The sequence below is a fragment of the Myotis myotis genome, unplaced genomic scaffold (assembly GCF_014108235.1).
Source record: "Myotis myotis isolate mMyoMyo1 unplaced genomic scaffold, mMyoMyo1.p scaffold_m19_p_8, whole genome shotgun sequence".
NCBI classification, from domain to species: domain Eukaryota; kingdom Metazoa; phylum Chordata; class Mammalia; order Chiroptera; family Vespertilionidae; genus Myotis; species Myotis myotis.
The window spans coordinates 40,995,568-41,009,528 of NW_023416390.1; the positions used below are offsets into that span (position 1 = coordinate 40,995,568).

General features: G+C 39.2%; 1 protein-coding gene across 11 annotated transcripts in view; it reads right to left on the minus strand.

The window, feature by feature from the left end:
• The window catches only part of OSBPL6 (oxysterol binding protein like 6), a 172,206-nt gene that overhangs the window by 37,555 nt on the left and 120,690 nt on the right, over positions 1-13,961 (minus strand). For 6 of the 11 annotated variants that reach the window (XM_036320007.1, XM_036320013.1, XM_036320006.1 and 3 more), the window contains 7 exons: positions 12,265-12,318; positions 11,082-11,195; positions 10,795-10,965; positions 8,141-8,273; positions 5,656-5,759; positions 4,997-5,089; positions 720-794 (listed from right to left, as the gene is read on the minus strand). In XM_036320007.1, coding sequence (XP_036175900.1) covers positions 720-794; positions 4,997-5,089; positions 5,656-5,759; positions 8,141-8,273; positions 10,795-10,965; positions 11,082-11,195; positions 12,265-12,318 — 744 coding nt within the window. The remainder of the gene's footprint in view (positions 1-719; positions 795-4,996; positions 5,090-5,655; positions 5,760-8,140; positions 8,274-10,794; positions 10,966-11,081; positions 11,196-12,264; positions 12,319-13,961) is intronic. The other 5 variants (XM_036320015.1, XM_036320010.1, XM_036320009.1 and 2 more) reach the window with 4 other exon arrangements.

The window sequence follows — 13,961 nt, forward strand, 5'->3', positions numbered from 1 at the left end:
TATGGACAGTTGACTATTCTGCACACTTTTCCTTTTTAAATTTGTTATTTGCCTTATCTGCTTCAGTACTTCCTCTGTCCTCCTAATATCCTTCCATTTAAAAAAGAAAAGCCAAACCAACCTCTACATATGGATTAAACATCATCTAACTTTGTGGTTGTTCTGCTTTTATTATATTTTCTGATTTTCAGCTTATAAACAATTTTCCCTTGCTAAGTGTAACTCATGTAGCCATTTGGAGATGACATAAAAATTCACCTTTTCTTGCCCTCTCATGTCTATATTCTCACATCCTGTTCAAATAGTCACACTGCTACCAAAAAAAGCACAATTTATGTCTGTAGTAACATGACTTTTCTGAGAAAAACAGAACTCAGCGAAGGCTCCAATGTCAGTATGGCAAACAAACAAACAAACAATATTGTTTAAGGAAATCCCACACCACAAGTTTTGCAACCTTGCACTGAAATTATTTCTTACATGGACAGCAGAAATAGAGAACTGGATTGTGGAACAGTTTACCAACTCACACACCAATGTCCGTGTCCACTCCTGCCATGCAAAGGCACCCAGAGAGCATGCGAAAGCTATACCAACGCAGGAATGAGCCACGTTTGATGCTGCCACATGCAAGTGGCAACATCAGGACAGGGGAGGTGGCACACGCACACAGCTTCTCAATGTTATTAAATGTCCACTTGAGATTGAGATCCACTCACTGTTGTAGCCACGGCTGCTGCTAGCCTCTGCCGGCGCCGAGTTGAGCCGAACTGGCTCTTCACAGATGGCCCTTCCTGACAGTGAATGAGAGAAGAGGAGGGAGGAAAAAACACGGGGTGAGGCAGAGAGAGGGCAGGGTATGGGAGGACGGGAGATCATCAGACACGGGCGAGGGAGAGTTTTTAACTGAAGTCGACTTTTCCTAAATCTTAGCATTAAAAAGAGCTCTAAGGGGCATTCGGGCTGTGAGAAAAGTTCATCCTTCTCACCACAGAATAACCAAACACATAAGTCTATTAGCTAATATCGCCCCACCCCAGAAAGAGATGGAAAGGCATAAACTGACAAATAGCTTGTGCTTTCAAGGTAAAAATACATTTGCACACTGTTTTATTCATGCAATGTCATGTTATATGAAGTCAAAAGGCATTCACTAAATGGGAGCAAAAAAAAAAAGTTCAGGAAAAAGTAATTAAAAAAATAATGTGCAAAAATTAAAATGAACAGGTTCTCATGGGAGCTCTCTGTTGGCCAGGCAGAATGTTTTTGTTTCCTGATGGGAGGAAAATGTCAGGGGCGGGGATAGCAGAAATCTTCAACTCCCCATGTAAACCCTTCCTTTGAAGCTCTCTGAAATTCCACATTAGGGATGGCGTTGGGATTTTCAGGTTGAAGAATTTTCCAAGCGGATCCCCATAGCATAAGAAAAAAATCTTCAGTTTTCTCAGTGTGTGGGGACAACGCCTACAAAAATCAGCCATGAAAACCTGAAAGCGTAGGTTTCACTCAGTGATGTGCACCTGTGCATAAACTGGTGGAAGAATCCCTGAGCTTTCTTTCTTTCTTTCTCTCTTTCTCTTCTTGGGTGGGATTAAGGAATAGTGACATTTCCTTCCAACCACTCAACTCTGCCTCCACTGGCCAGATCCTGGCTCTTCAGGGCTGTGAGCAATATTTTTGATGTCAGTTAACTGAAAGGCACTTAAGAGCCACCAAACAGCCCAGATAGAGAAAAAGAGCAAGACTGCTTTAGTCGTTAACAATAGAAAAATATTTTAAATCCCTTTATCTCCAATTCTCTTTATACTGCCAAATTACAATCACATTTCTCTTCCAAGTTCTTAAATCTGCGTACGTATATGATACGTACATATGTCATTTGTTTTCCACCAAAAAATTTTCTGTACAAAATCCCTGTATGTTTAATGTAGTAAAAAAGAACTTATTTTGAGCCTACAGTGTAATCTGAGCATCTGTGAGATCTAAGATGGCTACACATGAACGACATCCAGTCATTTATCTCCTACTCATACCTCCTATTACTCCTCCTCTCCAACAACTAGGGGTCTAGCATGTAACTCATGCTATTAGCAACACAGGAAACTGGCAGCTCTCTTTTGTACAGCAACCCTTTAAAAATCATTCTGTTCTTGCAGTTAAAACACAGTCCAACTGTTACTGTACAAGGATGTTATTGGAATTTTTATTAGAACCAGAAAACTTGAAGTTGGGGAGACAGAAAGTCCTTTTTCTAAAAGGTAATCTCCACAGAGCCTTCTAGGACAAATGCTGCCTTCAGCGAGTTACACAATGGACTTCTGAGGCTAGCTTCCCAATGGCTTCTCGTGGAAATACGGTCACAACCTTCACATTCAAATCAATAGCACAATCTAACAACCTTTGTAAGAATGATCAATTAAACAACCAGTATAACATGTTCATTTTTACTCTCCTGGGGTCCATTTTTCAAATGATCTGTTTTATAATTATTTCAAAATGAAAACTGCTACAGAAAGCTGAAAGCACCAATAACAACAATAGCAATAACAATAACCGCTACCACCAACAGTCTAGGTTCATTCACAAATGGCTGGTGTTCTAAACGTTACAAACGGGATGGAAAATGAGCCACTCACAAAGCCGCTCAAGTTGGCTGCAACAGTGACTGTCAGAGCGAGTGGTTCACGGAGTGAGATGACTATGGGCCCAAACGAGTACGTGGCACCATCAGATGGGATTCCCATGGTCAAGAAACACTTAAAACAGGAGGGAAATCCTGTATCTTAGAGTGGGAGGAAGTGGTAACCCACAACAGTAAAAATAAATGCTATGTCTTTGTATAGGTCAAACGCTGATGAGTAACGGCATTTATATTGATCATAGTCACTCCTGGTTGATTTTATGGTTTCCCCAGCCTAAGGGATCCTGGAAGGCCTGTTGGTTTGAGTGAGCAGAAAAGGTCCAGAGATGGTACCAAATTCTGCAGCCTTCCCCCACCATGCCTTTTGTTTTACCAGTCAGCCCATGTGGAAATAGGTTCTCTCTGGGAATGATTAATAGCTTACTGCTAGCCCCAAGTCTGTGTATTTCCAGTTGGAGATGCAATTAAATCTACTTTTATAAGTTTCAAGTTTTCTTTGAGTGTAGGGATGAACTGATTCCAATTTCCCTCAAAAATAATCCAGAACCACAGGGCCATTTTGTTATACTTTTGGCAAAACATAAGCAAAGCAAAACAGCATAAATAAAAACTTAAAAACAAAAAAGCTCCCCCCAACCCCCCCAAAAAATGTTGCAGGGGTATGAATGAAGCATATTTGCCTGCTTTTTTGAATAATTTCTTCGAATGACTTAAAAAAAATCTTAATAAACTTCCTTCACATTGAAAAGCATAGCCTGTAACGGTGGGTATTCAGAGTTCATCCCATTTCCTTCAGGACAACTGAGCAATATGGGGACTATGGTGGCCTCGTGGTCACACAGGGTGGCTAGGGGCACTGCACTCAGACTCACTGAAAACCAGTCAAGACAATAGCTGTGAATGGAAATCTGTTCAATGGCAAACCTTATAAAAACAAGATTAAAATAATTGCTAATTATAATCAACAGTTTTTATAATGGTTCCTTTACCTGGTTATAATAACCATAGATACCAGGATTTAAAAAAACAAACAAACAAACAAACAAACAAAAACAACCAGCCACAAAACTAGACAATCATGTGCTCAAAACAAATGAAACTGCCAAAAGCAATTTTAGGTAATTTTCTTGTGAAGTCATTTGGCACATTTGTCTCTACAGTACTAATTTTCTGAATAGAGGGGAAAACATACTGAACAAAGGAACACAAGAAATTGTGTTCAGAAAATGTGGACATTCTAAATAAACCATAAATTTTTAGTGCTTATGAAAACTTATTTTCAAAAACATCAGATTAGCAAGCAAAGCAACAAAGAGTTTGTTATTTACACATTCAGAATTATGGCACAGAAATGTTATCAATAAAGTCAGAATTAAAGAAGAATTAGTTATTTATTCAGAAGACATTGACGAATTCCGCAAAGCAGTTCCCTTTACCTTTGTATTAGAATATAAATTGATTTATAGTGCAATAGAAAGCAAAGCAAAGTCATAAGTTGAATTTTGATTGTGCCAGGCAAGAGTCCTTTATAATATACAGCTAGGATCAGAGTATTAGAGATTCTAGTTTATAGATCTAAAAATAATGTGATTTATGGCATAAGATGTTTTAGGCATTTACCATATTTAGTATCATTGCAATAAAATAACAAAATAGGATCTTATTTTAAAATTATTCATATTAAATAAATAACATTGAAAATAAATTTAAATTAAGTTTATTATGAACAATTAAGACTCAAGTTCAGATTTTAAATGTGATTGATGATGGCCAAATAATATCTATTTTATAGAATTATGAAACTTTAGAGTTGAAAGAGAATTCAGAAATCCTTACATTAACTCCTTTACTTTACCCAGGAACAAATAGAAGCCCAGAAAATTTCAGAGAAATGCATAAAATTATATTGCTAGGAAATCACAGTAATCAGGCTAGATCCCAGGTTTATTGATTTCCAATCTATTGCAGCTCTCACTCTTTTATTGACAGGTAAAAATTTGGCTCTTTTAAGATCTATTATATAAAAATGAGTGTTCATTACAACCCACTGAATAGTCAGTTGAGATTTTTAAAATGACTTTTTAAAAGATATATTGTAATGGTTCTAAGGCCATAACAGAATAAAAATACCACTTTACATCCATATTAAATAATTTTGACCTTTATTTTAAATTCTTTTTACTTAGATCAGAGTACAAAGGATAGATTTACCTCTATTTTGGATAATATAACAGTCTGAAAAGCACTGGGTTTAAAGCAGTTAAGCTGCTGTAAACCTTTTAATTTCCATGAACTGATATGTAAAGACTATAAAAGTAAGCAAAAATATGAATGGAGGAAAAGTAAAGTCTGTACCTGCAGTTGTATTTTTGTATCTTTGCTGACACTTTTTGTTCTCCATCTTCTTGTGACCCGCTTGTCTTTCTTTGAAATATCTACACAGTTAGCCTACATTATACAAACAGTTAAAAGCAACAAAGTATTGTTAAGTTCACACATATACAAAACAGGCCTAGACAAAGAGAGCAGAGCAAGTTAGTCAAGACTCACTGTTAGACACCTAAAGCAACCAGCCAAGAGAAGGCATTATCTGATGCACAGTGGGCATTCAAAAGCAAAGACGAGAACTTAAATATATTTTTTTGCTATCCAAAATGAAAGCAGGATTAGAGATCTGTAGCATTTTTTTTTCTACGTGAAAAGATGGTAATAATGCTGCGAGCAGAGCATCTAAGTTATACCTTCAAAGCTATCATTGTTAATGTAACACAAATATAGAAGAATGATTCAGATTTTTATTTTTTCTAGTTTGTATTGAAATGTAAGACATTTCAAATTAGACATCTAACCACAATGGCACCAAGATTCCAAAATACTAAGAATGATTCCAGAATAGAAACGAATCTACATTGCAGTTATTTCCCTTTAATGTTACCTTAAACATTCATGGAACAATCTAGTACAAATTCCGAACTAATATCTTAAGGTCCTTTTACCAGCAGTAATATGTTTACCTGCATGTCAGTAAAGTTGGGTGCTGACTGAGTTCTCTGAAGTATTTCCAAATTTTGCAGGAGTTTGCTAAGCTCCACAAGGTTTGACTGGCAGTGTGCAAGGTCTAACAAAAACCAGAAATAAAAGTATGTTAGCCCTGGGCAGGGAGTGGTGGTGGTGGTAATAAATCTATCCAAACAGTGGCAAATATGATTAGGCAGACCCGTGTTTATATATAATGGTGATACTGGCAAATGAAAGAGAAAAAAACCCACACAGACCCTTCTCTGGCTTAGAACCATAAAACCACTGATTATCAAGAGATGACTTCAAAGTGCACTCCTGCAAATTAGCAGCTATTAGTGTAGAGAGCCATTAAATTGTAGAGAGCCAGACCAATTGTGTATGCTCCCTTTCCTGCTCAGGTGCCCTTGTCTCACAAAAACACACTCCAGGGAACTTCAGCAGTTGTACGGTTTTACTGTTAAAAACCTGTCTACCTGGAGGGCCAATGTGGGGAAAAAGAGGGGGACATCTGTAATACTTTCCACAATAAAGATAAATCTTTTAAAAAAGGACCTGTCTACCTGTTCCTCAAATAGTTTACAAGGTGACTACTTGGAATACGGGTGGAGGCAAAGTCAAGTTCAGGAAAATAAGATGGAACACAGAGTCAGGTGAATGTATTTATCTTTAATTTCGCTCACAACAGTGTGGCCATGCATGATTTCTTTAACATCTAGTGGAGATGTTACACCCAACAAAACTAAAGATTCTCAGAGTGTGTTGCCGGGCCCAGCAGGAGCTGCATCACCGGGGCATGAAGCCCATTCTGTTTGAATGGCTTAGAATGAAGAAATAACTTTTAATTTTATTTTTAAGTTTTTTTTGTATATTTAAAAAATGAACGATTAAAGATCTGCACAGTGAAGTATCACACAAAAAAGGCCCTTCAGTATGTGAAATTCAACACAGTCAAGGATATTGAGTTATTAGTATTATTTACTCAATTGGTGATATTAAGACATGGCTCCCAGTTATGCGATGACTTCTGCATGTGTACTGTTTATGAAGAGGCATGTGCAGAAATCTGTAAAATTATAAAGTGATCGCTCTTATTTTTGTGGCACTTGGTGAAAATTTCACTTATATTATCTTTGTTTCTCATTACATCTCAACGATCTGAACTGTTACAAATTTGGTATAGGCAACAAAATATTACTGTTAAATATGGCTAAAGATTAGCTGGGTCAAATGACAAAGATAGTTGTGTTTGGGAGGTTTTTGACATTTTGGTGGATTTTTAAAAAAGGTTTTTTTGTGGTCACTATAAAATAAAATAGAGGTAAATACTAAGACTCTTTATAGAGGACTGAGAATCTCTGCACAGTTTGTGGAGAGCAATTCATCTGAAGGCCAGGCCACACCTTAGTCCCTCCTTTTAGCAGCATCTGCCTCAGGATGGAGCCCAGGTTGGCTGCTCAAGTGCTGCTATTGTCCCTCCAGGGAGCTCTTGGCTATCAATGGCCTTACATTTCTTCAGAGAGGGAAGCACCCAATGAAGGTGGGAGGAAGCGAATAATGGAAAGGCCAGTGGCCTTCCACTGCTCCAGCCCCTTCCCCACTTTCAGGGGAGGCAGCACCTGTGTATGCCCATCTCCTTCCCTTTATAGAAAACAAGGGAAAGTGGCTCTGAAGGGCAGGAACCAGAAGATAAAAGGGGAAAATGAGGGAGAAACGCAGTGCAAAGAAGGAAGGAAGGGTGAGAGGGAAGGAGAGAAAAAAAATCGCTAAAAGGAACCTACACTTCAACTTGCCTTTTAAAAACAAAATTATATCACAAGCAAGGTGCTGGTGAGGTGATTATCTAACATTGCCTATCTATGGAGTCTTCTATCCAGTTAATAATATATTCATATTTCTTAATAATTGTGATTACCCTACAGATGGAGAAGGTTTCTGGAGACTAAGAGGCTCAGAGATGGCAGAGTGAGGGAATCACGTGTTAGTTCAGAGTATTTCATAACTGATCCACAGTGGAACACCACTAACAGATAACTGTAGATATAAGACACAATATAATTTAGCTATTTATTGCAAGCAAGGCAATGCACAGGTGTGATGGAGTGATGGGGCAGAGAGTCAAGGAGTGAGGGTGGAGGGTAGTCCTGGGTAGCACTTCTCCCATGGTTGCCCCAGGGTTCAGGGACTGGGAGGCTAGGGAAGGCAGAAGGGAAATGGTAATGAGATGAGGTGAGAAGGCTGAAGAGGCTGGAGGTCAGGGTAAGGATGAAACCAGGTTCAGTACTTGTGAGGGTGCAGAACTGACAGGTAAGAAGCCCAAGTCATGGGAAGAAGGACCTGGTGTATAAAAATAAGAAGAAAAAAAAAAAAAGTCGAGGCCTCAGGGAGGTGGAGGAAGTGAAAGGTGCAGCACCCACGATTCACCTCCTTTGTTTCTGTTGCTTGGCTTATGCTCACAGCCCACACTGGGTAAGAACTAACCTTCTGCACACCTGTCCATTTCTTCCGAGTCCTGTAACCAGGCTGCCACTTTACTCTGGCCGGTGGTGCAGGTGACAGGGAGGCTGTTGCTGCATGGCAAGGGGGACTGCCATGAACAGCTGTTTGGTTGCACCTAAAATAAACAACAACAAAAAATGAAGTTAAGCAGAAACAGTACATTGAAGTGATTTAAAAAAATACAAGTACTCTCAAAAGACCATTTACAAAGAAAGGAAGAAAGGGCACAATCAAAATATGGAGAAAGCCACTTGGTTAAATGTGGTACATGCTCAGTGAAGCCAAAATTCACAAACACTAATAACACTTTCATCAATTGCTTTCTCTGTTATACCAGGACACTGAATGGGACAACACTCAAGTAGGTTATATCTCATGCTCTCAGGGACCTGCCAACTCAAATTCCCAATATTGTTAAATTACTCCATCAGTCGTATTGGATACAGTGTCCTCACTGCAGGCTCAACTCATGATGGAAGGCCTTTCCCCTTACAAAAGCTCTCTGTGTGCTCATGATCAGCTCAAGGTCGAGGTAGTCACCTGTGATTCCTAAATACTGTACATTATCCATCAGCAGTAACCTTGCAAATGCTTTGAATGCATACTGAAAAGTCTAGTATATAAAAAGGTAGTCTTGCCAAGTTTATTACTTAAAGCTGATATACTTCCCATGGAAGGTATTTTATGGGAAATAAAGTTGTATGAACTATGTAGATACTAAAGTGAGTACAGTAACTGTTCAGTAGGGGGGGGGGGGGCAGAAAGTTATTTTCCCAAAAGCTGAAACAACTTTAAAACTCCATATTTAATTTTGCTTTTTAATTTTCGATTACAAGTGGCTGTGTCTCTTCTAATTTATTCTGAAGTGAAGGCTGCACATACATAGCCAACACAGACTTATTTGTTACCCACACTGGGCCACAAAGCAATTAACATTCAGAAGTCTCACGACTTGATACTCAGAATGCAAGCAGTGTTAAGAGCTCTCCTCACTCAGACTTTATTGCATTTTGATAAATGTATTGGGAATTTTTCACTGAGTTAGATCTAAGAGAATGTCATTCATAACTAGGGCAATAGATCTCCTATGGAAACCAGAGCTAAAGAGCTTTCTTATTTCAAGGCAAACAGTGGGGAGGATTTAGTTTCAGCTCTCTGTTCTTGGATATCACCCAAGTGATTTAATAAATAACAAAAGGGATGAAAATAATGTATCTTTTATCAACACTCTGTGCCAAAGATGCAGGCAGAAGCTGGAACCATCAAAGGATTAAACATTTATATTTTAAAAATATCCAGCAGGGATACATTTCTTGTTTAATTTGGAATAACTCTGGGATTCATTCTATCCTGTGGGGAGAAGGCAGGAGGAAGGCAGGAGGCTCAGAGAAACTTGGGGGTTACGTTGAGCATCTTGTGTTGGGTCATTCAGTAAATGCCCTGTTTCCTAACCCTCTGATCTCCTGGTTCGCCCAACACCTCCTTCCTAGGACTGATTAAATAGCCTTGCCAAGGTTACAACCCAAAAGGTTTCAGAGCCTACGAAATACTTGAGTAATTTCCATTGAGATAATAAAAACTGAACACAGAAGTGTTTTATTTACTCTGATTTGATTAGTCTTACAGTTACTCCATGATGTTTTTCAATGTTTTGCAAAGAAAACTTAGATATATGTACTCTATACACCCTTATATGAGAAAATAGAGAAAGGGGGATTTTCACTGAAACATTCTCAAATCCAGCTCCTTGTGGCAGCCAGTTATTCACAGATGTCCCTGTTCTCAATATCAGGTGCCAAGTGGGAAGCTGGAACACCCCTGGGCAGGGCCATGTGGCTCTGGTTCAGAAAACTTAATTATCGAGTCAAAGGCACAAACAGCTGTCTCCCTGCCTGTGGTCTTAACCTTGATTTTTAATAGGCAACACCTCTAGTTTTTCAGCAACACAGAAAATGAACTCTTACTACAGTCCAAAGAACAACTTCAGTCTTCCGCAATCTGGGACCCAGAATAATGGAAAGGAAACTGAGAGATGAGGATTCAGATCCTGGCTCGGCTGTTCAATGGCCATGTAACACCTGGAAAAATTCTGTTCTGTCTCTGAGCTTTCGCTATATTAAAGATTAGAGATGAATATATGTCAAATGCCTAACACTGCCTGACTTAGTGGGCTACTGCTCAGATTGTCGGCAAATTCTCTAGCCCACTTGCATTAACCTCAGGGGGAAATTTACTTGTCTCTCCCTGGATCATGTATGTATTACATCTCAAGGCAAAAAAGCAAGTTTCATTTTCAAAACTTTGTAGTCTTCCTATTACCACCCAGGAAGACATCAATTTCTAGGTGCTAATTAATCAAATGTTCGCCCACTTCCAAATATTCTTAAAAAGCTATAGAAAATTAGGTTGTAGTCCATTCGTAAAAAGGAAAAGCAACTGTTAATTCTCTTGGTGATCTACATATCCACCTGATCCGTACTTGTTATTAACTTTGATGCCAAATGTCACTACTGTCTTCTGAGAGCTACTTTACAAAGAAAATCATCTCTTTTGGGTTGGTCAAATGAGACTCTGTTATGGGCCTACATAACTTTCCAAGCAATTTCTGGGCTGACTTTTATATTTCTAAGACACACCTTTCCATCTATGACGGAAACATTAGCAGCTGGTGAGGATTCAGCTGTGGAGGTTGAAGGAAATATGTGAAAGCTAGCATCTCTTGGCGACCTCACAATCTCATTCTGCCGGTACAGGCGATGGTGGCGCAGTTTGGAGACCCACGCATCAAACCAGTCCTGGGATTTCACCTAAAACAATGAACAAGAGGAGAAGGTAATGGTGAAACCGATGCTCTGTTTACCGCTGATACAGGCAAGTGATTTCCTCGGATAATGGCAGAGAAACTGGTGAAAAGCAACTTCACCTTCAAATGATAGATGTGCTCTTCTGTGTCCAGGTCTATCCTCCGAGCTTTCTTTTTAATAGACATGACCGAGAGTCCGACATCGATGCTTCCGTGGACCTTCCCTTTTTGAATCTGAAATATTTAAAACACTAGTAAAGAGTCTGGAAGGACAGACGATGTGTTTCTGCACGGAAGTGAGCTTAATGGCATCTTTAACTTCTCTTTAGAAAGGGAAAAAGGTTCGGGTTCTGAGGTGAAGGTCCTTAACCTGAGGACAGTTGAAGTTGCCATGACTCCACGCCAATTTCAGTAAGTAAGAATATCCAGCTCTTACTCCTGTTTCTGGCATAACGTATAATGTCCCTTTTTTATAATTCTAAGTTGCATAACTTATATCCCCCAAAATGTATCGTTATGGTTCTTAAAATAACTGTGGTCCATCTTTGACCTACAGCCCAGAACCATCCCCAAGTAATCTGCTAGCAGACAGCTGCTGGGACAGAACTGGGCAGCTGGGACCAGAGAGCACAGAGCAGCCCGCTCTTCCTTCTGGCTGCCCTCGTCTGACCAAGGACACACAGCGATTTAACGGAAGAGATGAGAACAAAACAGAACTCTCTTATTTCCCCACACCACAATGATAAGGAGGGCATTTTCCAGTTTTGCATGCAAACAACTACTTTCTACAGTAAAGAAAAATAAATAGGATTAATTTTAGTAAGTTGGGATTCCCAAGATAAGAGAATGTATGATATGAAATAGAAATGAAGTTCATAAGATAGGTATTAAAAGGACATCGACAAGAACAAAGGTTGCTTTAAATCTCAAACAGCACATAAAGCATAGTTTATTAAAATGCCAAAAAAAAAAAAAAAAAAGCCTATTTGGGTTTTTCTCTCCAAGACAGAAAAGTTGATTTTTGTTAGTGTGTTACTTTTAGGTTTAAGCTTGCTTGGAACAACAGACAGCACAATAGTGAAATTAAATCTCCATGCACCAGTTTGAGATTTTATGTTAGCTTGAGCTGAAGCCTAAAACACACCTTCCATGCAGCATGGAAGTCTGGTAGCTTGTTAAATATTACAGGCACAAAAAGGAACAAAGCTGGTAACTATGGCACAAGGCTGGCACAGCTGTGGTGTGGACACACTTCAAGCAAATTCTACATCAATCTCTGACACATGCCTTGTGTGCTACTTACATCAAGTGGTGCCTTTGAATACTTTAACATTCCATTATCCAGGACAAAAAAACGCTGCAAGAACCAAACAACCCCCAGTTATTGTACTTTACATTATATAAGACATTCACAAGGGTGGGTTAATGTTGCCTGGCATTTAGTACACAGTGTGTTTATCATTTTAATATATAAGTTGTGGACTGTTAACCTACTTGGTTTCTTTTACACACAGTGCAATGGAGCTGAAATCTTTTCACCATGGTTTTTCTTAACAGGGGTGGCTATGCTGGGTGGAGGATGTGAATCTCAGGACCTGTAGCTAAGACTTTCTGAATGAATCATATTGGGATTTTTTTTTTTTTTTGAAAGTGAGAAATAAGAATAACCTGAGTTAGGTCACAGAGATTTTGTAAGGAGCTTGGGAATTTCTCAGTCCTGTATTTCCCTTGGTATCATGGGTAATTCCTGAAAATGCTCATGTCTGTCACAGAAGCCAGTGGACTGGGTCTATGATTAATGAGTGATCTGGAAAGTGGCCTTAGCAATATGTTTGCATCTCTAATTTGCAAAATTCCTGCAGTGTACTATTATTAAAAGAGATAAGTATTTCTTAACTACATTAAGGGTTTAAAATCTGAGGGGAGGGGGAAGGAATCTTTTGGGCAATTTTCATCACCTTTAAGATACTCCTGATCCAATTCAAATGCATGCAGCCATTTTTGCTCCACAAACCCTCAGGAACTCCCTGTTGATTTCCTTTCCAAGGGCAATTGACAAAAGAACAAACAGCTCCCAGGACCCAATCAAACAATGAGTCCAGTGCCCTCTTCAAGTCTCTACAGATGTAGGGAGTCTTTCTGTTGCTGGAAAATTACTCTGCTGGGAAGTTTTTATGTGATTCAGGAACTCTTAGCTGCTGAGGTAGCAGGAAGTCAGGCTAGGGACACCCTGCATGGAACTCACATGGGACCCCTTTGTTATAGGTTAGGGGTGGCAACAAGTAAGCACCGGAAGAAAGAATCTCTACAGCTGAAAAACACTTGATTACTCAATTCCCATAACATGGGCAGTCAAATGGGCTGATACATGAATAAATATCTGATGGCACAAGAGACCAGGAGAAAAGGTTATGCGAGGGAGAACCTCCCCTACTTATGTAACAAAACGTTCAAAGGCATGGTCCAGAAAGAGCTGCAGTTGAACCACAGCCAGTTTTGCTGAAACAGGAACTGAGAGTGCTAAATAAGTTTGCAATTCAAATCAAATTGGTTTATTTGACCCCCCCCCCATTTTTCCATTTCTGTCTATTAAAGAATTTTAGCAGGGATAACCTATATGATGGTCACCGAAAAAGAGAGTAGCAGGGCCACTGATTTGAGGAACTGTGAAGTGGTAAGGTCAGAACAAAAGGCAAAATGCTGATCAAAATCCAAGGAAAAAAGGGTGGAGAGAAATCCTGGCATTGGGAGAATAGTAGGGGTTCAGGGGAGACTGTCAAGTGAGAAGGAATAGTTGTGGGAGCCTCTTTGCCTGCTTTTACTTCACCCTCAGAGATAGAGGATTGAGCAACATTCCCATTGGTTAATTTTTTAAGTCTTCCTTTTTTAAAAAATATGCTTTTGATTTCAGAGAGAGGAGGGGAGAGGGAGAGAGGGATAGAAACATCAATGATGAGAAAGAATCTTTGATCAGCTGCCTCCTGCTGGGGATTGAGCCCA